This window comes from Microtus ochrogaster (genome assembly GCF_000317375.1).
Source record: "Microtus ochrogaster isolate Prairie Vole_2 chromosome 6 unlocalized genomic scaffold, MicOch1.0 chr6_random_2, whole genome shotgun sequence".
Lineage (NCBI taxonomy): Eukaryota > Metazoa > Chordata > Mammalia > Rodentia > Cricetidae > Microtus > Microtus ochrogaster.
In genome coordinates, this window is record NW_004949095.1 from 5,370,378 (window position 1) to 5,395,880 (window position 25,503).

At 40.9% G+C, this 25,503-nt stretch overlaps 1 protein-coding gene across 1 annotated transcript in view; it reads right to left on the minus strand.

Moving 5' to 3' along the window:
* Positions 1-25,503, minus strand: part of Axdnd1 (axonemal dynein light chain domain containing 1) — an 85,054-nt gene that overhangs the window by 19,382 nt on the left and 40,169 nt on the right. The window contains exons 16-20 of the mRNA XM_005363907.2: positions 24,974-25,175; positions 20,282-20,375; positions 8,097-8,305; positions 5,594-5,690; positions 3,497-3,607 (exon numbers count right to left, since the gene is read on the minus strand). Of these exons, the coding sequence (XP_005363964.1) occupies positions 3,497-3,607; positions 5,594-5,690; positions 8,097-8,305; positions 20,282-20,375; positions 24,974-25,175 (713 nt within the window). The remainder of the gene's footprint in view (positions 1-3,496; positions 3,608-5,593; positions 5,691-8,096; positions 8,306-20,281; positions 20,376-24,973; positions 25,176-25,503) is intronic.

Here is a 25,503-nt window from a genome sequence, read left to right on the forward strand (position 1 = left end):
GACTTCCCACAGGTCAGGGAACCCTGATTGCTCTTCAAGCTGATGAGGGAGAGGGACTTGATCGGGGGAGGGGGAGGGAAATGGGAGGTGGTGGCGGGGAGGAGGCAGAAATCCTTAATAAATAAATAAATTTTAAAAAAAAGAAATTCACAAACACAATTAAAAAAACAAAAAAAAGATATTTCAGATAAGCAAAAACTTGATTTGCCACCAGTAGATAGATCCTCAGTTTTTTTTCTTTAAAAAAGAATTTTAAAGGTTAAAGCAGAAGAAAAAATATCTCCATACAGAAGGGCTGAACTTTCTGAGGGAACAATAAAGATATTAAATGGTGGGTCAGTCTACTGCTTTTAATTTTTACTGGTGTTTTCATTTTCCTGTGTGTGTGTGTGTGTGTGTGTGTGTGTGTGTGTTTCTAACTTTTGTTTGTTGTTTTGTTTTTTTTTTTTTTTGAGACAGTGTCTCACAATACAGTTCTGACTGGCTCAGGACTCACTGTAGAACTTAGATTCACTTGGCTCCTGAGTCCTGGTATTAAAAGCAAGTACCACCAGACCCACCCTCCAACATAGTTTTTAATGGCAAATCATTAAAAGCATTCCTGCTAAAATCAGAAACAAGAATAACAGGGCTGGAGAGAAAGCTCGGGGGTTTAGAACACTTGCTGCTGTTCTAGAGGACTCAAATTCAATTCCCAGGACCCGATCAGGCAGCTCACTGTTACCTGCAACTCCAGCTCCAGAGGCTCCATTGCCCTCCTGTGGCTTCCAAAGCTTCCTGCATGACTATACACACATATATACATATACACATGTACATAACACATGTATACACACAAAAAAAAACTCATCTTCAAAAAAAGGCTGCTAGCTATCTCTATTATTTAACATTGAATAAGAAGAATTCAACACAATTTAACCATTAAAATGCCTTTAGAAATTATCAAAATTGATAGAAAAATATAAAACTATTTTTGTAGATAACATTATTAATATATAGATAACAAAAAGGACCAACTGATGAAAAGCTGATATAATTTAGTAAATTCACACCATATATAAGACTAAAATAAAAAGTTTATAATATATAAAATAGCAAAATAAAACATTCAGATATAAACTTATATGCAAGATGAGAAAATTATTAACAATTACAAGCATAAAAGTACACATTATACCCCATGTTCTTGGAAAGGACAATTCAACATTATAAAGTTGCCTTTCTGAGTTAATATATAAATTTAACACTATCCTAGTTTTTTAAATATCATTTTTTCTAGAACTAGATTATAGAGAAATGCTGAAAAAATAAGTGAGGAAGGCTTTGTCCTATTGGATACTAAAACATCTGTAATAGAACACTGTGGTGTAGGGCTGGAGAGATGACTCAGAAGTTAACACCAAACGCTATTTCTTTTCTTTTCTTATCAATATTTATTGAGCTCTACATTTTCCCCTGCTCCCCTCCCTGCCTCTCCCCTCCCCACTTCAACCCTCCCAAGGCCCCCATGCTCCCAGTTTACTCAGGAGATCTTCAGACGAAACACTATTGCTCTCTCTGAGAACCGGGATCGGTTTGCATCACCCATGCTCACAACTGCCCGTAACCCCAGCTCCAGGGAACCAACGCCTCTTTTAGACTCCACTGGCTCCTGCACTCGCACTCACACTCACACACACATACACATACACACACACACACACACACACACACACACACACACAATTTTGGAAATGAAATAAATCTTAGAAAGTAGAATTTTGTGGTAATAATTCATGAATAGATAGATCAAAGAAAAATAATAGAAAATCCAGAAATAGACTTTAAATAATTTTGAACAAGATGTGGGCAACACAGGGAAGGTTTTGTTGAAGATGCATTTTTCAAGGTAATGCTTAAAGTCCTACAAATGTTTAAATAGAAATGTCTCCTTCCTTCTCAGACCCAGGGACATTAATATGTATGCTATCATATCATACTTGTGAGGTATGGCTGTCATAGCAACAGAAGCTTCTTCAGAACTAATTGGAGGTAAATGCTCTTTAGTCAGAGACTGGAAGACTATGAGACTGCCATTAAATAATCATTTGCATTGATCTGGGATCATTGGTGAGTAGGGGGTAGTTAAAAACCACAGGATTAGCCAGGTCTGATGGCTCACACCTGTAATCTCAGCACTTAGGAGCCAATGAAGGAAGATTGTCACAAGTTCAAGGCAAAGGCCAACCTATCTCAAACAGTTCAAACCAATCTGTGCTACAAGTGAGCCCATCTCAAACACACACAAGAAACTGGATGAATACAATACCATGTAGAAAGGGGAGTGAGCACATCCTAAGGCCAGAGTCTCAACGCATCACATACAGGCAGAAGTCGAAACTAACACAGGATAAAACCCAGGAACGTCTATCTTGTAAGGAAAGTTCATCAAAGGAATGAACAGTTACGAGACAATTGCTAAAGGGAAACCGGGTTAAATGGGGACTGAAGGTTCTAGAGCATGCAATAAAGCCCCCAGTGACTCACAGTAGATTTAGAATTTTAACAGAACCCACCGTGGGCCAGGATGCGGCTCACAGGTTGCACAGCATTCGTTAGGTCCTGGCTGAGATCAGCACCATTACAAAAAGTGATTATGATTGAAGGAGAGAAAGAAATGAGGCAAGAATCAAAGGATATGCTTTATAATATGGAAGGAATGGCCGCATTTATAAAATATTTTCAGATTGGCAGATGGAACTGCTGGGAAGATGTTGAAGATACAAAGGAGAGAGGATATTCCATAGACTAAACACTCAGAAGAAGACGTAACCCTGGTGGCTGCAAGGAGGGTGAGCATAGAAGCAGATGGTCCGAGGAAGATTTAAGAATTCCCATCTGAAAGTCATCTTCCCTTAAGACATAGATTCAAGCTGGGCATGACAGTGCACAAGACTGGCAGACCTGTGACTTTCAGGCCAGGCTGGACCACATACTGACTTTAAGGACAGCAAGAGCTATATAGACAGACCCTGTCTTTTAAAAACGAAAATAAAAGCAAAACAAAAAAAAAAATGGCTCAACAGCTAAGAGGGCTTACTGCTCATGCAGAGAACCAGGTTCAGTTTTCAGCATCCATACCAGGCAGCGCACACCTGTATACAACTCCAGTTCCAGCAGATCCAAAGCCCTCGTCCAGGCTCCATAGGCGCGCGCACACGCACACACACACACACACACACGGAGCAGAGGGTGACATAAAAACAAATCTTAAATGTATTTTAAATGCTGTCTACATAGAGGAGTCTCTTCCTTAGAAGGGAGAAGAGCTGCTGATGCTCCCGACCACAAGCAATTGCTCTTCTGGTGGAGCCTACACTGAGGATGCAGAACAGCAATTGCAGAAAGATGCTGCAGCTTACCCTCTGAGATGCAGGAAGAACCTGAGTATGACCTTACTAATGACTGTTCCACCCCTTTCCTTACCAACGAACTAATGCCATCATGTGGTAAATACCTCTTCCCCAAGCAGCTGCTCTGCTTCCTCATATGTCAGTAATCGTATTCTCCTGCCTTTGATGTCAGACAGGAGGTGCGAACAGGTGCTGATCCAGTCGTAGCATTCCCTCTGGGAAGAGACACAGCGTAATTACTGTGGGGAGAAAATACTAGCTCACTCCTTGACTCCCACTGACCTGCGAAGCACAATTCCTCTAACTGCAGTTCCTTTTTCTTCAGTTAATTCAAAGACTTGCACAGAGGGTCTTACTACAAACATAGGCCTCCATCACATTATCTCTCACTCAGGGTTTGTGATTTGGGTTGGAATAGGATAAGGTATGGTAAGGTCCTATAAAACCAGATGCAGAAGGATTCCTGGGTTTACTAACATTTAAATGATCTGTCCTAGTAAGTTGTATGCAATTGATAATATCAACATCATTGTTTGCTAATAACAGTAGTGTTGGGTGAGAGTTACTTCTGAGATTGAAATGATCCATCTTGCAGGGAAGCCCTCTTAACATTTGAAATAAACAACTCAAAATAGCTTCAGGAAGTCCCTGAAACTGACGAGATTCACTAGGCCTCCCTCCTTCCCCAAGAGGATACAAGTAGTAAAGACTGTTGAGGGTTACTATAAAACCCAGTAGCAGAGACCAAACGAGCTGCCTGAGAAAGGCTCCCATCAGCTGACACACCTGGAAGGGACACTCTCCGACCTGTTGACCTGTCTGTGAGTTGTACAGTGTGCCCCAGGTTCCCAGCTTATGTGCTGTCACCCATGCTGGAGTGGACTTTGGTGATACAGCTGTCTCTGAGTGTTTTTTTTTCCTGTAAGTAACCTCTCATTTGTATTCCTATAAGTAATCCCAATGTAACTCACTGATTCACCACATTAGACACTGGTACAATCGTTACTTTGGTCTGCCATGGGCTCCCTACCTGGAGTTAGTAGGCATGTTTGTGTTGTGTCTCTTTAGGAAAAGCCAGTCACACAACAAATTGAAATAGCAAACACATTGATGGATTTTAGTTCTACACCAAACTTTTTTTATTTTTATTTTATTTTTTTAAAGATTTAATTATCATATACACAGTATTCTGTCTGTATGCCAGAAGAGGGCACCATATCTCATTACAAGTGGTTGTGAGCCACCATGTGGTTGCTGGGAATCGAACTTAGGACCTCTGGAAGAGCAACCAGCGACCTTAACCTCTGAGCCACCTCTCCATCCCCGTATACCAAAGTTTTTTAAGTATTGTGTATATATTGGTATCAATCAAGTATTTATTGAATCAGTGAGGTCTAGGTTCAATGAAAGAATCTGTCTTAGTAAGTGGAAGAGTGCTCAAGAAAGACACCAGATGTCCACTTCTGGACTCTACACATACAAACACATGTGTCCACACACATGAGAACACATATACAGACATGCATATCATACACCATCTGTAACTGTAGTCCCATAGGATCCAATGCCCTCTTCTGGTATGTATATGTACATGCAGATAAAACACCCATATATATAAAATACATAAGTAAAACATGGACTATATCAACTGTCAGTGAGGATGTGAAACAAATGGCAGTAGTATAAAATGACTTGGTCACCTTAGAAACATACAAATCCTATTCCAAGAGAAGAAAGCCAATGTCTGTTCAAAGACAGTACATTGAAGTTTTACCTATAATAATCAAAAGTTGGAAATAATTCAGGTGTCCATCAAGAGATAATAGATACTATATATATTATATCCATACAGTAAAATACTTGTGTTGTTTGGGTAGGACACATCCCCTTAAACGGCTCCTAAGTTGACTGTTTGGCCCACACCTGGTATTCCTATTGAGAGGTATACAAGAGGGTACCAACTTCATGGATAGGTTAGTCCATTGAGAATTTTTGAAGAATGGACTAACAGGAGGTGGGACGTGGTTGGAGAAGTGGGGTTTCCGTCTTTGAAGATCACATTCTTGGTCCTGAGTTCAATTCCCAGCAACTACATGATGACCCTGGCGCCCTCTTCTGGCATGCAGACATGCATGCATGAAGAACACTATATATATGATAAATAAATCTTTTTCTAAAAGGAGCAAGATAAAAACCCTTACCCTCATCTTATCCAGCTCCTGAAGGTCCTTAGCAGGATTCTTCTGTAAGTGAGCAGCTCTAGTCAGAACCATCGCTCTCACCATGCCTATGCAGCAACTGGAGAGAGACAGAGATGGAGATAAGCAGAGAGAGTGAGCTCATGTAAGCTCAGTCCAATCATTTGGACTTGGTCTCCTCCTTCCAAGATGGCACTATGGGGAGGAAGTAAAGCTGCAGGAGGTGGGTCCATTGGAAGTGTGCCCTGGAGTGGACTGTGTTAGCCCTTTCTTTTCCCCTTTTGCTTCCTTGCTATGAGATGAGGAAGCTGTTCTCTCATGGACTCCTGCAGTGACAATGATGTGCTGCCTGGCCTCAGGCCCAAAGCATTGGGGCCAAGAAGTCACGGACTGAGGCATTTCAAACTGTAGACCAAGATAAAAACTTCCTCTTTATAAATTAATTATCTCAGGTATTCCATTACAGTAATGAGATACTGAGGAACATTCCCAGCATGGCTGACTCATCACTGGTCTTTTCAGTGCTTACAATCCTGACACCGCCAACCATGATAGCTTCATGTAGTAATACAGTACTGCTTCACCAGGACAATAATTTGTCCTTGCTAAATTTCTCCCCTGTATCACCTTCCTGCCCTTCATGCCTCACCTTTGAACATTTGTGACTTGAATTGAAATAAAGAACAGATTCAATTTGACAGTGCTCCAATTGTATGAGTTACTTCCAAAACTACAAGTAAATACAGGCAGCTCTCAATTTAATCCACAAGTTATGATTTTCATGTCCCATCTTTACTTGATTTGAATCTTCTAAATCTTTTTATTTTTGAAACGGTATCTCAGGTAGCCCAAACTAATCTTAGACTTAACTATATAGTTAGGCTGGCCTTGGACTCTTGATTCTCCTGCTTCTGTGTCCTAAATGCTGGGATTAAAGGTGTGCACCACTAAATCCACATTTTGTTGTTATTGTCTTTGGTTTGTTGTTGTTGTTGTTTGGTTGAATGGTTTGGTCTTTGATTTTGTGAGACAAGGTCTCTCCATGTAGCCCTGAACAACTCTAAGGCCATTCCTGAGGCCTCTCAGACTTAGTGCTCCCCCTCCCCTGGAAACCTAACAACTACACATGCATGTACTGGTATGTTGGGGTATTCCATCTTCCTGTGTCCTTGTGGATGTTCTCCAGATAGAACTCAGTTATTGGAATTGGGGCAAGATAACCCTTAAATGTTGACTCAGTTTCTGATGTGTTGACTCAGTCCCTGAAATAGGGTCACAATGACCCACAGATGTTTCCCCTTACCCTGCCTGATCTGGCAACCGCTCTCCCACCCTGGCTCAGTTCAGTAGCCCTTTGAATAAGCCAATCATAATAGTTGAAAAATAATCCCCAGGTTCCTGGACCCCCTTTATTTCCCCTTCTATTTCTATAAAAATAGCCTGTTACAGCTATTCAGGGTCCTTCTCCTCTCAAGGCTGAAGGGCCCTGTCGTAGCAGTAAATAAAAATCCTCATGCACTTACTTAAACTGTGATGTGAGAGTGGTCTCTTGGGACAACTCCTCCTTGGTGATTGGACTTCAGGGTCCAACAGCCCTAACTGTCCCAGAGCTCACTATTAGACCAAAGATCTGCCTGGCTCTGCCTCCTAAGTACTGGCATTAAAGGCGTGAGCTATCACACCCAGCTCAGGTTTTTGCTTTTTTGTTTGTTTTTGCTTTTCAGTTTTATAAAAGATAATTGATTAGTATTTAGTGAAACACAAAAGTTATGTATTCAATTTTTCATGGAATTGGAAATATCTTGTTTTGTTCTGCTTTCTCTATATGGTGTGTGTGTGTGTGTGTGTGTGTGTGTGTGTGTGTGTGTGTGTGTGTGTGAAGGGGGAGGGAAAGAGGGGGAACAGAGAGGAAGAGAGAGTCTTGCTAAACTTGGAGCTTACTGTTTTGCTAGACTAGACTGGCCAGCAGGTTTCGGGAATCTGTCTATCTCCGCTTCTCCCAGGCCCAGCACTATGGACAGATAATGCTTGTCTTTTATGTGGGTGCTGGTGATAGGCCCCAGGTTCTCATGCTTACATGGCAAGCACTTTGTCCACTAAGCCATCTTCCAAGCCCCAAGGCTACAAGCGTCTTAAATGTTTCCCAGGACATAAGGTGAAAGATATATCTTATTTATGCATGTAAGCCAGTCCCTTTTAAAAACTGACACTTGGGTCTGCATAGCACACTTCCTATCCTCCCTTTTCCAGTACTGTTTCCAAAAGAATCCTTCACTGCCACTGGGCACAGTGTTGAAGCAAGATGGAAACCTGAACTAGGATTTCCTTCTTTTTCTGAGACAGGATTTCATTACATAGCCAGCCTAGCCTTGACTCACAACCCTCCTGCCTCAGTCTAGTATTTCCTTCAAGGCCTTAACATCCACCTCTTGTTCCTGCACTGTTTGTTTACCTGCCATGCATTAACCTTCAAGTAGACAGCAATGCAGAAAACAGCAGGTGTCACCTGTATAAATAGGCGGAGTAGCGTGCCAAACGCTTGGCCAGTGAAATTGCATTTAACTCCAATTCTGCGACTCCTACTTCACATTCCTCTTTGGTCTCTAGATCCTCTTCCTCCAGCTTTGGGAGAGTGTCTTGGTCAGAAAAGTCAGGAAGCATTACGGTCAGCAAATTTACCATCCACTGGATCATAGCTATATGCAATTCATCCATCTGTTAAAATGATTACAATCCAAATAGCCATTTTAAAACACAAAAGCTACATCACATTTAATTTAAACATTAAAGTTAATAAACAAGAAGGGCTAGGGAAGATGACTTAGCCTTTACAGCACTTCAAATAAATGCTGGATGGGCATGCCTCCAAGCCTGTAACCCCATATCTGGAAAACAGAGACAGGGGATTCCCCAGAGCAAGTGGGCTAGCAAGACTAGCCATACAGATCTGCTCTAAATTTTGTTGAGAGACCTTGCCTCAATGAATAAGGTAGAAGAGTCACTGAGGAAGATATTTGGCATCAATCTCAGGACTTCACACATATACTCACATTCACCTGCACACACATATGCATGAAACACACATATACACTCACATACACATGAAAAGAAGACAAAAATAAAGAATGGTCTTACCTATGTCCAATTTTCATCAAATCATAATTACTTAGCTACTGTAATCTTATTTTTTCACTATCTTGTTGCTGTGGGACAATGGTCTGTAGCCTCTCAATTGTATTTTAATAATCAGTAGCCAGGCAGGTAGTATAGGTGGGACAACCAGACAGGAAGTAGAGGAGGGAAATGAGAACAGGAGAATTCTGGGAAGAGGCAAGCTTGGTCAGCTGTCCTGATCCAGCCACAGAACAGGCAAGATGTGACTACCTCGCCAAAAAAAGGTAGCAAGCCACATGGCTAACAAAGACAAGTATAATGGGCTAATATAAGTTGTAAGAATAATAAGAAGCCTGAGCTAGTGGGCCAATCAGTTTATAACTAATGTAGACCTCTGTGTGATTTCTTTGAGACCTAATGATTGCAGGAACTGGGAAAGACAGGGGAAAAACAAAAAAACAAAAAACAAAAACAAAACAAAACAAAAAGCTCAGACAACAAATGTCACCCAACATGGGGCAACTGCATCCACATAAAGCCTGAGAAAGTTTGGGAAGTAATTTTAGACAGAAAAGAATAGAGTTAAACGCGGCTTCTTAATAGCAGCATTTTTTAAGTGGGCTTTGTTTGTTAGAGGCAAATGTGTCCCATTTAAGAGATGCTTTCTGACTCAGCTTTAGCTGCAAAGCCTTGTAGCTCTTTTAAGAGGTTCTGCCACAAAACACTTAAATGATTTTGATGAAAAGCTGACTACACGTTTTTCGGTTTTCAGCTGTAGCACAAAAAAGCTGTGCCATTTTAAAATGCCTGCTTTCTGGGCTGTCCTGCCAGTGCAAACTCTGACTCTTTCAGGCAAAAGGTTCAGCTACAGAGCATTTGAGTGTGGTTTATAAGTACATTGCTGCAGCTTGTTTGCTGGCAGGGAACCTGAAACACCATAGAGTTGTGCAATAAACATGGCTCCAGCCGGTACCTCTGCCATGAAGCTGGAATCTCAGAAAGCTAAGGATTGGGCTGGATCCAGCCTTCAAAGCCATGGTTTTAATCCTCTCTGTATTGCTTAGCAAATTAAAGACTCATGTGGTCAGAAAAAGAGAGAGATATAGTAAAGATAGATTCAAAGACAAAGAAAACCTCTAAATGGTTTACAGTATGTTTAAAATATATATATATATATATATATATATATATAGGCTTTTTTAAAAAAAAAAAAAAGGATAAAGTCCTTAAAAGAAAAAAGAAAACAAGAGAGTAGTTGGGTGTGGTGGCATACACCTTTAATCCCAACACTTGGGAGGCAGAGGTAGACAAACCTCTGTGAATTCAAGGTATGGTGGCATACACCTTTAATCCCAGCACTTGGGAGGCAGAGGTAAGTGAATCTCTGTGGGTTCAAGGACAGCCTGGTCTATAGAGGGAGTTCCAGGACAGCCAAAGATACACAAAGTCAAAAAGTAAAAAAGTAAAAGTAAAAATAAAAGAAATAGAGGTTAAAATAAAGCCACGTAAATATAAAAAATACACAGAAAGTCTGGATACTGTATGTTATGCTGTCTTTGAAATGTTTAAATGCTGAGGAAGGAGCAACAGCTGTTAAAATATATTGCTTATAAATGCTGCTTAATTAATCCAAGATAGGTATTTTAAGAATACCTTGACTTCAAAATTGAAGTCAAAAGATATGTTACTGGGGGCTGGAGAGATGGCTCAGAGGTTAAGAGCACTGACTGCTCTTCCAGAGGTCCTGAGTTCAATACCCAGCAACCACATGGTGGCTCACAGCCATCTGTAACGAGATCTTCTGGTCAGCAAGCATACAGACAAACAGAATACTATATACATAATAAATAAATAAATCTTAAAAAAAAGATATGTTAATTTGGAGAAGAGGTTTTGCTTGTGTTTCCACAGAAAATGAGAAGCTATGGATTTATTCTGAGTTAAAAAAAATCAAGTTTGAGCAAGGAAGACCTGAGAAATCTCCAGTAGGAACAGATGGCCCAGATGTCTGAGTTCTACATCCAGAACAGATTCAAGATGCTTCCTGAGATTATCAAGCCTCACAGGATACTCCGGTCAAGACTTAATCATAATTCTAATTTTTTTTAGGTCCCCATAAGATTATCAGTGCCCCAACCAGTAGGAAGTAGCCTAGAAAACTATGCCCACATTTCCCAAAAATGGACTATGGATATTTTCCTTTGTTTAGAATGTTGGTTACAAGTTGTTATGGCTAATGGTCAGGAGAAAAGCCAAACAAAGGATATTAGATTCAGAGTTGTTTTTTTAAAAAAAAGAAAAAAAAAGAGGAAGTGGTGTGGGACAATGGTCTGTAGCCTGTCAATTGTATTTTAATAAAATGCTGATTGGTCAGTAACCACTCAGGTAGTATAGGTGGGACAACCAGACAGGAAGTAGAGGAGGGGAATGAGAACAGGAGAATTCTAGGAAGACGCAAGCTTGGTCAGCTGTCCTGATCCAGCCACAGAACAAGCAAGATGTGACTTCCTCACTGAGAAAGGTACCAAGCCACATGGCTAACAAAGACAAGTATAATGGGCTAATATAAGTTGTAAGAATAATAAGAAGCCTGAGCTAGTGGGCCAGTTTATATCTAATATAGACTTCTGTGTGATTTCTTTGGGACCTAAGGATTGCAGGAACTGGGCAGGACAGAAAAACCTCGGACAACATCTTGTGTTAAATTGGTTTTTGCTTCTTCTGCTTGGCCAAGGATGTTGTCACTAAAGTTCAAGTTGCCAAAGTGCCCAAAGCACTCTAGTGCGCTACAAAAACCTCACAAGGATCCCCACAGGATCTTTAATGGATGGGACTAATGCTCAGGATGTCTGCTATATGTAGCATGAACTCAGCAACCCACAGGATGTATAATGGATGAAATAGTGGTTGGGATATCTGCTATATGTAGCATGAACTTGGCAGCCCATTTTCCTCATCAGACACATATATCACTTTTTTTTGTTTTGTTTTGTTTTTTGTTTTTCGAAACAGGGTTTCTCTGTGGCTTTGGAGCCTGTCCTGGAACTCTCTCTGTAGACCAGGCTGGTCTCGAACTCACAGAGATCCGCCTGCCTCTGCCTCCCGAGTGCTTTTTGATGACATTGTTTCTTTTCAAAATTTGTTGTTCATGGTTGTGTGGAAAGTCAGAGGTCCTTGTGCTCACACATAAGCACTAGGGGAACCTAGACTGTTAGTACACAGGACTGTTCCTGAAATGGGAGGAATTCAAGACCTGCTATCCACCCAGAAAGCTGGGAACAGACATGCATTCTAGGCTGATAATCTTTGCACTATTTGTGTGACCAGATACCACACTGGACCCTTCCCCAGACCCTCATCATAAGCTTGTTTATTTCAGTTCATCTATAGAACCTATCTTTATGGAGGGTGCCACAACACTTTACAAAGAGTTTTGATAGTCACATTCAACTTTTATTTAGCTTACTTTGTTCTTTAAAGAGATTTATGTATATTTTATTGGTACACAGGACCAAGTTAATTATCACCAGAAAAGTTTTCATCAGCTTGTGCTGTGTTGAAATATGCCTAAAATAAATCAGTCAGGATTAGACTCCTGAGGTTTGAACCAATACTGGCTACTTAGCTTTATTGAACCCGACTATCCTCTTGCTTCCTGCAGATCTTTACTTTGTTAGCTGTGGAGATCGCAGAGCCCCCAGCAGTGATGCCCCCTCTGGGTCAAGCACATGCATCATGTTAGGGAATCATTTTAACCAAACAAAAACAAAGGGGACAGGGAAGATGGCACAACAGTTAAGAGTATGTGCTGTTCACACAAAGAATCTAAATTCAGTTCCTAGCACCCATGTCAGGTGACTGACAATCTCCTATGACTCTAGTTTAGAGAATCCAATGCTGCTGGACTCTACCAGCACCCACAAACCTGTGCAGAGAGATAGAGAGAGACAGAGAGACAGACAGGATATAAAACAAAATAAACCTTTTGTGAGGGTTGAGACAGGGTTTCACTATGTAGCCCTGGTCATCCTGGAACTCTCTATATAGAACAGGATGACCTTGAACTCACAGACATTAACCTGCCTCTGCTTTCCAAGTGCTGGGATTAAAGGCATGCACTACTACCACCCAGATAGAATGAATCTTTTAAAATGAAAGGTATTTTGCTTACAAAATATGCATATTATTTTTCTAAAATATTACTTGTTAGGACAGCAAGTGTTTAAAAAAGTGTGTAAATCTACCTGCTTAGTATTCTTAATTGTCAGGTGTTTCTTTTGGCTTCCAAATTTGGCAATACTGAGTTGCAAAGATGATGTGTGATGTCCTTGTACGTGTGTTGCTTTTATTGGTTATGAATAAAGCTGGTGTGGCCTATGACAAGGCAGAATATAGCTGGGCTAAAAGAGATAAAGAGAGAGAGTAGGCAGAGTCAGAGAGATGCCATGTAGCTGCCAAAGGAGACAGACACCAGATCCTTACCAGAAAGCCACAGCCTTGTGCCTAAACACAGATTAATAGAAATGGGTTAATTTAAGATGTAACAGTTAGTTAATAAGAATCCTGAGCTAATAGGCCAAGCAGTGTTGTAATTAATAGAGTTTCTGAGTGATTATTTGGGTCTGGGCAGCTGAGAAACAAATGAGCAGTCTCCACTTACAAGGCCCCACCACCTGGGGAATGAATCCACATAAGACCTAAAAAAGCTTAAGAAAAAAGAGAGAGAGACAGAGCCAGATAGTGGTGGCACATGCCTTTAATCCCAGCATGCAGGAGGCAGAGGCAGATAGATCTCTGTGAGTTTGAGGCCAGCCTGGCCTACAAGAGCTAGTTTCAGGACAGGTACTAAAGCTACACAGAGAAACCCTGTCTCAAAAGAAAAACAAAACAAAACAAAACAAAACAAAACAAAAAAACCAACAACAACAACCAAAGAAACAAAAAAAAAGAAAGAAAAAGAAAAAAGAGGGCTTCTAGAACCACAAAAATGGGAGTCAATTGCAGTTTCTTGGTAGTCATATTTTTCAGATAGACTCTGTTTGCTGATAGTGAACAGAGGCATGGCTGCTTTAAGAGAAGGCTTCCTGACTCAACATTAGCAGCAAAAACTGTATGACTTCTTTAAGAAACAGCTTCATGGTTCATGATGGAGCACAAATTCTGGCTCTTTCAGGAGGCCCTGCTCTTAAATGGGGCTTGTGAGCTGCATGCTACTAGTTGCTTAATAGTGATATAGACCTGCTGCATCTCTGGATCTGGAGCTGGTGCTGTAAGAATGCCTTGCAGAAATGAACATACCTCTAACATGGTGGACAGGGTAGAGCCAAAAGGCAGGACCCAGAGTTGGTCCTAGCCATGCCTATTTAACATTTTTTTTAAAAAGTGCTCCTGGTCAAAAAATGATTACAGATATGCAATAAAGACAGATTCAGATGGAAAAGACCTCTAGATGGGTCACAGTGTTGTATAAATGTACATAGGCTTATGAAAGAGAAGAAAGAGTACAGAAAGCCATAGATTAAAGGGGTAAGATAATTAAATATTAAAAAGTAATAGAGTTAAAAATAAGGCACATAAAGATGGAATATACACAGAGTCTGAATTTTATATATATATAATTGTATTTTCTTTGAAATTTTTTGACTATGAATGAGCTAAGTACAGAGAGACATTTCATTGTACAGGCTGCTAAGCTAAACCAACATACACATTTTAAAGGTATCTTGACTTCAAAATTTGAGTCTAAGGATATATTGTTTTGGAAAAGAGATTCTGCTTTTGTTTCCACAGAGGATGGGAACCTGTGGATTCCTTCCAGGCTAAGGTGGTTTGATGTAACAAGTTCCCCCAAAAGGTCTCTGTGAACCCTAAAAATAATTTTTCCCAACAAACAGCAGGAAATAGTTTGGAGAAAAAAATATGACAAAATTCCCAAAATGATTAACTATAAATGTTTGTTTTCATTTAAAGGGGGGTATGATATAGAGATGAATATTTTGCATTGGTATGGTTCTTCGCCTATTGATATAAATTTAAGGTTGATTTTGTTACATTTTGTATATGTATTTCTGCTCTTATTTAAGGTATTGTGTTTGTGCAGCTCATTTAAAATGTAATGTATAGTTAAGAAATTCAGATTAATAGATAGTCATCTGTAATAATCAAACTTGTAATGATGTTAGTTACGTTTTCTAAATATACAAAGATATATTTCAGTTAGGTAGATAATCTTCAACACTTCAGAGATCTACAATATATGGGACTTAAAATGTTTTAAGAACTTTGACTTTTCTTGACAGTGAGACATGTCTGCTTCTGGAAGCACCAATTACTTCAGAGAGGTTGACAGGCATTGAATAAACTCCTTATGGAATTTGCCTTCAATGTGACAAGGCTAGCCATTTGGTCAAGAAACTGTTCTTGCCTGGACTACTTTATGGTATGCTATATGAACTGGACACACAGGACCCACAGAAAAGTGACTGCTGATCTTTCCAAAAGATGGGATTCCTTCATAGTTCCTGCTTCACAGAAGAAACTGCAAGACATTCTGCAGGACACAGAAGAAAGAAACAGGAAAAAAAAACTTCAAATTTCCTGTTTCATGGAAAAGTCTGCTGGACACTATGGGCCTGTAGGCCAAATATGGATGCTCTAATATTACAGAAGAACTTTGGGTGAATGTCTAAGCAGCAAAATGTCTCTGTCAATTCCAGAGTTTTGGACGTTGCTCACAATGCACCTCCCGTTTACTTAGGTACTATTATATCCTTCTGGAGTCTTTGAAGAGTTGAAGACTGATAGTCATAGTTTTCCTTAGTTGTTATAAAAGATAAATTAGACATGAAACTTTAGACTCACAAAGAAATATTGTAACTGTAATTCTTGTTTGATACTTGTTTTGTAAAACCTTCCTTTTATTTAGACAGAAAGGGGAGATGATGTGGGATGTCCTTCTGTATGTATTGCTTTTATCGGTTAATGAATAAAGCTGCTTTGGCCTATGTTAGGGCAGAATAAAGCCAGGCTGCTAGAGATGTAGAGAGAGAATAGGCAGAGTCAGAGAGATACTATGTAGCCTCCAAAGGAGACAGACACCAGATGCTTACCAGTAAGCCACAACCTCGTGCTGACACACAGATTAATAGAAATGGTTTAATTTAAGATGTAAGAATTAGTTAATAAGAAGCCTGAGCTAATAAGCCAAGTAGTGTTGTAATTAATATAGTTTCTTTGTGATTATTTGGATCTGGGCAGCCAGGAAAACAAAGCAGATTCTCCGTTTACACAAAGTGCATTGTGAACAAAGTCTCAGAACCTCTGTATCACATAGTCCTGGTGGAGGCTGAGTCTCAAAAATAGGAAACAAGGAACTTTCTAAGGTGCACAGCCAAGGCAATATACTCCTCAGATACCTGCTTCTTGCTCTGTTTACCAAGTTCCCAGTTTTCTCTGGGCTTACATAGCATCTATCTGGACTCTACTTTCTTTTTTAAAGATTTATTTTATTTTTATTTGTGTGTGTGTGTGTGTGTGTGTGTGTGTGTGTGTGTGTGTGCATGTGTGTATATACATGCATGTGCACAAAGGTGTGAGGTTCCCTTGGAGGCCAGAAGCCATCTTTGGACATGCCCCCCCCCCATTTGGAGTTTTAGGCCATTATGAGCTGACCAATATAGGTGCTGGGAATTCAACTCTGATCCTCTGCAAAAGATGCAAGCTCTCTTTGCCATTGAGCCATCTCCCCAGCTCCTAAGATTTTAGTTTCCACTGACTTTAGGTTGTCCCCTTTCCCAAGATGCTATAGTACTTTCTAAATATCTCTACTATTATTCACTTATACTTCTATCTTCTCAGTTGACCTGGATGTCTTTCAGGCATAAACCATTGTGTTTATCCCTTAATACCTTAAAGTCTTTAGCAGGGAGTAAGTAGGTACTCCATGCTTGTTGAATGGATAAAAAGCAAATACATCACTTATAGAAGCAGAGGCAAGCAGATTCCTGTGAGTTTGAGGTCAGCCTGGTGTAGAGAGTGAGTTCCAGGACAGCCAGAGATACACTGAGAAACCTTGTCTCAAAAAAAAAAAGTAAGTACATAAAACATGATGCCTTCCTCTCAATAAGAGGGAAAAGGTTGTGAATGACCTAAAGCAGTGTTGGTTAATGTGTATTTCACACACAATGCATCAGGACAAGGGCTGATCTTGCCTGAGGAAGAGTCAAGAGAATGCTCCCTCTCTTACCCATTCCATCTGCTCCCACCATTTCTAACAGTTCTGTCACATGCCAATCGCCTGGGTTATACTGCCATGGAAATAATTCATTTTTGCTTACCTAAAACATCAATCTATCCTTGAATCTTCCTTGGAAATCAACAAATAGATACTATTATCTTCATTTCCAAGTTATATGATAGACATTAAATGGCAGAATCAAGGTCATGCAAGTAACCATAGTGAATTTAAAATTAAGACAGAAAATCAAAAGATTATCATTTATTTCCATGATTTTTAACAAATAGAAAATGAATATTACCATTGTTATACTGAAACAGATTGGCTGCAATACTGATTCAGAGCTCTAAAGGCAGAGATCACTGAAGAGTGTTTCTCTTTTATGAATCATGTTGTGGAATATTAGTTTAAGATGTGTTACATTTGCGTATCCTGTGGACTATTTGTTTAATGATGTAAAGTGCATTGCATTTACTTAACTCAGTGATGCTGTGTTACTTTGCCTGTCTAAGACACCTGATTGGTGTAATAAAGAGTTGAATGGCCAATAGCAGGACAGGAGAGCGATAGACAGGGTTGGCAGGCAGAGAAAATAAATAGGAGTTGAAATCTAGACTCTGAAAGAGGAAAGGGGAGGGAGGAAAGGAGAAGGAGAGGGAGATGCCAGGGGCCAGTCACCCAGCCACACTACCAGCCATGGAGTATGAAGGGAAGAAAAATAAATGAAGAAAGGTAAAAAGTGTAGAGGCAAAACGTAGTTAATGAGAAACCAGATAATTTAAGTTAGAAAATATGGTTAGAAACAAGCCCAGCTAAGGCTTGGCATTCATAAATAAGAATAAGCCTCTGCATTTATTTGGGAACTGGGTGGCAGACCCCCAAAGTGAAAAAAAATCCAACTACAGAACCAACTTGTTCCAGGTACACTCGTCTCTTCAAGGGCAAGCAGCTACTTGGGGACTTAGCTGATGTTTAAAAGTAAAAGGAAGGGAGGGAGGGAATGAGGAAGGGAGAGAAGGAAGGAAGCAGGATGGGGTGGGACAGGCCTGAAATGGTAACAGTCTGAAGACTATAGAAGTAGGATCAGGAGCTAGAGGCAAGCCTGGGCTACACAAAGAACTAAAGGCCAGCCTGTGCTATGTAACAAGACCCCAATTCAAAAATAATAATAGTTAATGACCTCATTTTTAAAAGGATACTTAATTTGCCCCTTCAGAATATAAGTGAGAGCTTGGTGCACATGCAAGGTCTCGGTTTAGTTCCCAGCACGGAAAAACAAAATTGTGTGTGTGTGTGTGTGTGTGTGTGTGTGTGTGTGTGTGTGTGTGTGTGTGTAGTGTAGTGTAATAGCAAGTAAATGAAATATGCTAAAGAGAAGTTATTTTTTTAATCCACAGTTGTTTGCAGCTCCATCTCAGTGTGAATTGGTTGGTGGAAAGGATCATAGAGCAATAGATCAGCCTTACTTATTTACATTTATGTGTTACGTGTGTGTATTAAGAGAAGGTCTTACTTTGTAGCCCAGGCTTTCCTGGAATGTGTGTGTCTCTGTGTCTGTGTGTGTGTCAAGACAAGGTCTTACTTTGTAGCCCAGGCTTTCCTGGAACGTGTGTGTGTGCACGTGTGTGTGTGTGTGTGTGTGTGTGTGTATGAAGACAAGGTCTTACTTTGTAGCCCAGGCTTTCCTGGAACCTACTGCATAGCACAGGTTGGTTTTGAACTGATGATGATCATCTTCCTGTCTGAGCTTTCCAAGTGCTGGGACTACCACACCCCTCTGAGTTACTTCTTTACACAACAGCCTGAACATGACTTTCTAATCTGTTATAGAGTCTTACAAATAGAAAATGATTCAACGAACTGAGAAGCGTTCATAAACTGCAGAAAGGCTACTCTGGCTACTGTTTGCATGAAGAACAAATGGACATGGTGGCAGGTGGAAAGGAACCCACTGCATAGTCCACAGACTCAGAAATGAGCGCCATCATGTATCAAATACAGCTAATGATGAGCATCACTTCAGATCTGTGTCTGTGAGCTGTGGTGTCTGCCAAAAGGCATCAAAGTAAGCTAAGCTCTGAAGCAACCCCCAGAGGCTTTATGGTGAACTCCACCTGCAGTTACAAACGCTTAAGAAGCAGGGCTGGAGAAACCCCTGATTTCATCAGTGTTTTGAACCATTTCAAAATTATTTTAAAATATTGAGTTTTTAAAAAATCTCTTTTGACTTTTGTATATGTTTTATAACAGAAAGCATTTTAATAGTTCAGATGTGCAAATTAGTAACAAGTTAGAAATAACTTTTTCTTCAATTTTTCTTGCTAAGAGAATTACAGAATAAAGCACTTGCTGCACAAGTCTGAAGACCAGAGTTCAAAATCCTGGTAGAACCTGGGTAGGCACAGAGACCTGCTTGTGCCCCAGTGCTCAGAAGAAACAGGATCCCCAGGGCAAGCTGGCTAGTTAGACTAGCTGAGTTAGTGACCAAATCCTTGAGGCCCTAGTTCTGTGAGAGAGTGCTCCTCAGCAAATAGAGACTAAGGAAGACATCGACCATCAACCTGTGACCTCTGCACACATGCTCATATAGATACTTGCAAACATGCATACACACATACAGACAGGCACACACCACATACATGGGTAAGAAAGAAGGAAAAAAAGAAGGAAGGAAGGAAGGAAGGAAGGAAGGAAGGAAGGAAGGAAGGAAGGAAAGAAGGAAGGAAGAAGATAAAAGAAAAGAAAAAGTTTACAGACAAATGATGCAGACAGGCAAATAGCACAGAGCAAATGGAACACAGGGGCAAAGGGACAACAGCCAAAACTGGCGATGGGGAAACGGAATAGAAAGCACAGCTGATGGACAGAAAGACAAACTCCCCCACTCCCCCGAAGGCATTGCCAGTCTCTCCCATCTCCTCTGTGGACTAACTACACGATAATATTTCAGTGTTAACAAAGGAGCACATAAGGGCATTTCCAAGTGCTCCTATGACAAAGGGTGAATTCTAGAATACAAAGGAAATAAATACATGACTCCATGGATCTAAACTCATAACAGTAAATGGAGCACTTTTTGACGAGGGTTGCTATAGCAATGTCATGAGATTCTAACAGTGCTAGAATGTTCTTCCTTGTGTCACAAGACAAATATTGAGTCCTACCATGTGATGCCCACTAGGATAATTTTTTAAATTCTCCATTGAATAATTTGAATAATTATTATATAAGCTTCCAGTTTGCACTTCCAACTGTCTACTTCAGAGGGGCCCTGTTTTTCCTTAAAGAAAATCCCCCAACCAAAGCACAATCGAACCCTGCAAAGTCATACAAATACATACATGTCGAAGAAGTTCAATGTTACCATTGGTGATTTCATTGTTTATCTTCAAAAGCCATTGGTGAATCATGTCAAATATATGTCCTTGGAATGTCCTGTAGGGAAAAAAAAACAGGCAAAATAAACACAAGAAACGTGAGTCGAATACACAAGTCACCGTCAGTAAGATGAAAGAGGGACATGGTAAGTGTGGATATTGAGAAGATTTAAGAACTTAGGCAAAAGTGACTCAAAGCCTTGAGCTCCTGATAGGTTGGTTAGGTTGAGACAGCCATCCTAACTACTAGACAGATGTCAACTAGCATGATGCCCTTGGGACACTGTACAGTCTACTTGCAAAATTCTGTCTCCACTGTAAACACACATGCTGTTCACTCCTGCGCTAGGAGGACCTTCTTGTGGAATGCTAATTAACTTTAAAAATCCTCTCAGCGATTGGCTTCTGGCATGACGGTGCAGAGTCAGCACAGCCTACTCCCCAATGAAAGCAATAAGTTAACTTTGAAAAACTAAACTATTGAAAACTTCCAGAAATGATAAGAAAGAAAAAAATTTCAAAAAACAACGCTGAAAACGACATAAGTTTATGGAAAAATAATAATTAACAGAAAGTTCATCAATTTCCAAGCAGAATAATCACAGAGATTGGTTAACAGAGACATCAAAGTGAAAATGCCAGAAGTCTCCAGGATGAAGACACTGCTTCACAAAGCAAACCTCAATTTATTCAAAAGCCAAAGTCCCAGCACTCGGGAGGCAGAGGCAGGCGGATCTCTGTGAATTAGAGACCAGCCTGGTCTACAAGAGCTAGTTCCAGGACAGGCTCCAAAACCACAGAGAAACCCTGTCTCGAAAAAACAAACAAACAAACAAAAAAAGCCAAAGTCATGTAACTGAATGAAGTTACAGTCAACAAATGGAAGGGACTGGGAAACTCAAACATGTGAAATTTAAATGACTAATGGGTCAGCAAATATTAATTTAAGATTAATCATCAGGTACTTTGAGGTTAATGCAAGTAAGGAGACCATAGTGTAACTCAGACATCCTTAGATGGGGGTTGATAGCTTCAAATATTAAACAAGGGTCTCAATTCCATGACCTAACAGTTCACCTTAAGACCATGGGAAGGGCTGAGAGGGTTCCCTAAGTGACAGACAGAATGCGTGGTCAATGTGTGCCACACTATGGATGGAGGAAGTGGTAAAGCACTAAAAATAATAAAATAAAAAGCAGGATGAAGGAAATCATAATTGTAATAAAAATCAATACCCTAGAGCACAGAAAGACTTTGGAGAAAATCAATTAAAATGAAAGGAAGTTCTTTGAAAAGTTAAAGCTTTCTATTGCTGTAATAAAACATCATGACCAAAAGCAACTTGGGGAGAAAAGTTTATTTCAGCTCTGGAGGCAGAAACTGAAGCAGAGGCCACTGGCTTGTTTCCTTGGGCCATGTCAACCATTAATCAAGAAAATGCATTATGCAGACTTGCTACAGGCCAATCTTATGGAGGCATTTTCTCAATTGAGGGTCCCTCTTCCAAAAAGACTCCAGTTTAAGTCACCTGACAGAAAATTAACCAACACAATAAGTATTTATCTAGAATTGCCAAGAAAAGCTGAGGTGAGGTTCAATGACCGCATTCAAAAATGAGAGGAGGGACACAGTGTTGACTTGGAAACAAAGAATTGGGATATGGCTGTAGCTCAGATGTAGTTTGAATGTGTCCCTGAGTGATCACTGTATCAAAAGCTAGTTCTCCATACAGTAATATTGTCTATTAAAAGACAATAGAACCTGGGGCTGGAGAGATGGCTCCACTGTTACTTGCTGCTCTCTCAGGGGACCCAGGTTCAAGTCCCAGAACCCACATGATGGCTCACAACCATCTGCAACTCCAGTTCCTGGGGGCTGATCCACTTTTCTGACCTCTGTAGGTACCAGGTACACAGACACACATGAGGGCAAAACACCCATACATATAAAGTTAAAATCAAATCATTTCTAAAAGAATAGTGGAGACTTTGAGATTCAGCTATGCAGGTCGGGGATTGTCAGACCGTGCAGGAAGCACACCGGAAAAAGGTATGTGGTCGTTACTAGATGGAGTAGCCCATGTCTGCGCATTACAAGATTTAACAGCAAGATGAAGTCGAGAACTTTACAAAGCAGGAGAGAAATACGAGAATCTGTCCTGGAGGGACTGGCTGTCAGTGAGCAGTGCTAACCCAGAGGAGGGAGAGATGGCTCAATATCAGCTCAGAAACTCTGCAAGCACTGCCAGCCATGGGTACTCTGGAGAACAGAGGAGAGAGACTTCAGAGAGAGATTGCACACAGGACACCTGAAGAAGCCTGGGACCCTCTGTGAACTGCCCTCTCTGGAAACGCAACAGACACTACTAGGTAAAGAAAGGTCTTTCTTTGAGTTGGTAATCGGCAAGGTGGGAACTTGGCCAGAGTCGATCCTGCAGGGCAACTTCAACACAGGTGTCTGAGGACAGAATGGTCACACAGGGTACTTGCAACAGGTCCTGAAGGACATCCCAGAGGTGTCCTTCAGGACATCTGAGAAGCCACTCACTGACCAGACTTCACAATAATCTTATCTCCTGAAGGAAGAGCTCAGGTGAGAAGTGTTCAGAGGTATGGCAGGCTTCCAGGGGCCTGGGAAGGAAGGCTCAGACAGGAATGTGTGCCCAGCAGACCTCCAATAGGCCAGACTGCCTTTATAGTGTCTACTCCCACCCAACTCTCTCCGCTCCGTCACAGTTGTCCCCTTTAGTTATACCCAGTATCAGTAAAGCTAGCCAACTCTACCTTCCACTGTTCTTGAGCTGGGCCCCTCCAGCCCGCCCCCACGTGGTTTGTGGTTTGCGGTTTGCATAAGAATGGGTCCCACAGGCTCATTTATCTGAACTCTTAGTCACCAGAGAGTGAAAGGATTAGGAGGTGTGGCCTTGTTGGAGGAAGTGTGTCACTGGAGGTGGGAGCTGAGGTTTCAAAGGCCCATGACAAGCCTGATGTTTTTATCCCCGCCTGCAGATCTACAAGTAGCTCTCAAATGCTCCAGCACCACGCCGGCCGCCAGACTCCACACCAAACTGACAATGGACTAAACCTCTGAAATGGCAAGCCAGCCCCCAATTAAATGCTTCCTTTTATAAGAGTTGTTGGGGTCGGTCTCTTCACAGCAGCAGAAGACTGATTAAGAAGCCACCCTTTAGTATTCTTTTTTATTGCCCTCTCCCAGAGAACACCAGCTGCCCAGTCTGTGGTATCCCTGTTTCTCAGACTTCCTAGAGCTGGGAATATCCTTACCTCATTGTATTGCCTTATCTCTCTAGTCAACCAATTCTCATCCAACATGGCCTCATGGCCCTCCTCAGCCCCTCCAAGTCTCCTTTCTCTCCCTTTTTTCTCTCTCTCTCCAATATTAGCTACTGGTCTTACCCTGAGGGGAGTTCCTTTTCTTTCTTTCTTTTTTCCTTCCCAAATGTAACTAATGCTAATCAATGCCACACAATACTATTAATGCCTCCTCCTAAAGTGTATTTTGATATGGGCCTACATTTAACAGTGATTATTTTGCAGACAGCCTTCCTTTCATGTGAACTGTTTATAATGGGAAAAGCAGAGAGAGAGAAAGCATATTAGTGGTGGATTAGGGCCACAGGAGGGGGAAGAGGTATAGGCTAGGTGGCTTATATAGTTTGACTGTGTTTTTTTTTTCTTCCAGGGGTTCACGTTTTGGAAAGCTAAGCTTTTTGTGTGGTCATGAAACTTTTAAGGGTATGGCCTACTAAGTGGTAATTAGGTCATCGGGGTACTCCATGAGATTCTGGGTAGTTCCTACAAGAAGGAATTGTTGGAAAAGAATGAACTAGATCCCTCTGACTTGCCATGTGATTCCCTCCCTCCTACCTGCATTCCCGCCATGATGTCATTTGTCATGAGCCCTTGACAGAGCCAGCACCATGCTATTTAGACTTTCAATTGTGAAACCGTAAGTAAAAATAAGTCTCTTTTCTGAAGAAAGAGCCCAGCCACCTGTATTTCATGGTGTTGGACTCTAGCGTCCAAACATCGAGAAGGAGTCACTCCCAGAGACCATCTCACACACCACAGCCGATGCAAAAGCATGAGGATTTTATTAATTCTGTCATGACAGGGTCCCTTAGCATTTGGGAAGCCGAGAGACCTCGAATAGCGGGTACAGTTTACTTTTAAAGGGGCCACAGAAGCAAGGGGGGTTGTTCTTTGACTATTCTGATTGGCTCATTTAAAAAGGCTATTACCAATAATTGACTGGAAAGCTGTTGCCAGATCAGATGAGGTAAGAGGTCACTTTGACCCCGTTTCCCAGGGGACCAAACCAAAACATACGTATATGGGTAATTGTTCAGGAACTGAGTACGTGCGAGTGTAGCTGTTGGGTCCTTGGTTCCCAGGGGAGGAGGGGAAGCACTATGGCACAGAGGCTGAGAGGATTCAGAATTGTCAAAAATGGCTTTAGGATTGTCTTAAAGTCAATGGCAGTAACAGAAATCTTATTGCACCATAACATACAAAGCTTCTTTTTTAGAAAAATAAAAAATAAGGTTTTAAAATCTATAAATACACTGAGACTATTGAATTATTAGATTAGAGCTTTAGACACATCCACCCCAAAAAGAAGAGCCTGGGAACTTACGCGCCAGAATCCATGTCCAGGTACTGTGGAACGGTACCAATAATGTTTAACAGTGTGTCCAACTGAAACTTCATTTCATTGATTTTCTCATCAATTTCAGCCCACTCTTCAGGAGGCATAGCAGAAACTTCTAGGAGGTTTTCTAACTTGAAAGAACACATGTCCAGAGAAATAATCACGTTTGGAAGAACTTTGGAGATACCTAGAAAAGTGAGGGAAGGAAACATTAACAAATTGTTTGTAATATCACTGTTTCAATACTAGATTATAAAATCTAGGCAAGGACAGATGCCCTTGAAAGACTCATCCCTGAAAGAACCGGAATTGGCACAAAACATTCCAAAACCAAGTTCTCACCACACAGGATATGTGATTGCCCCAGAGGGAGTGAGGACAGGGAATAAGAGACAGAGACAGGAGATAGAGAACAAGGGAGAGAGGAAGGGAACATGGGGGAGGGGAAGGGCATTTGTCCCTGGGGAGAGAGAGAGAGAGAGAGAGAGAGAGAGAGAGAGAGAGAGAGAGAGAGA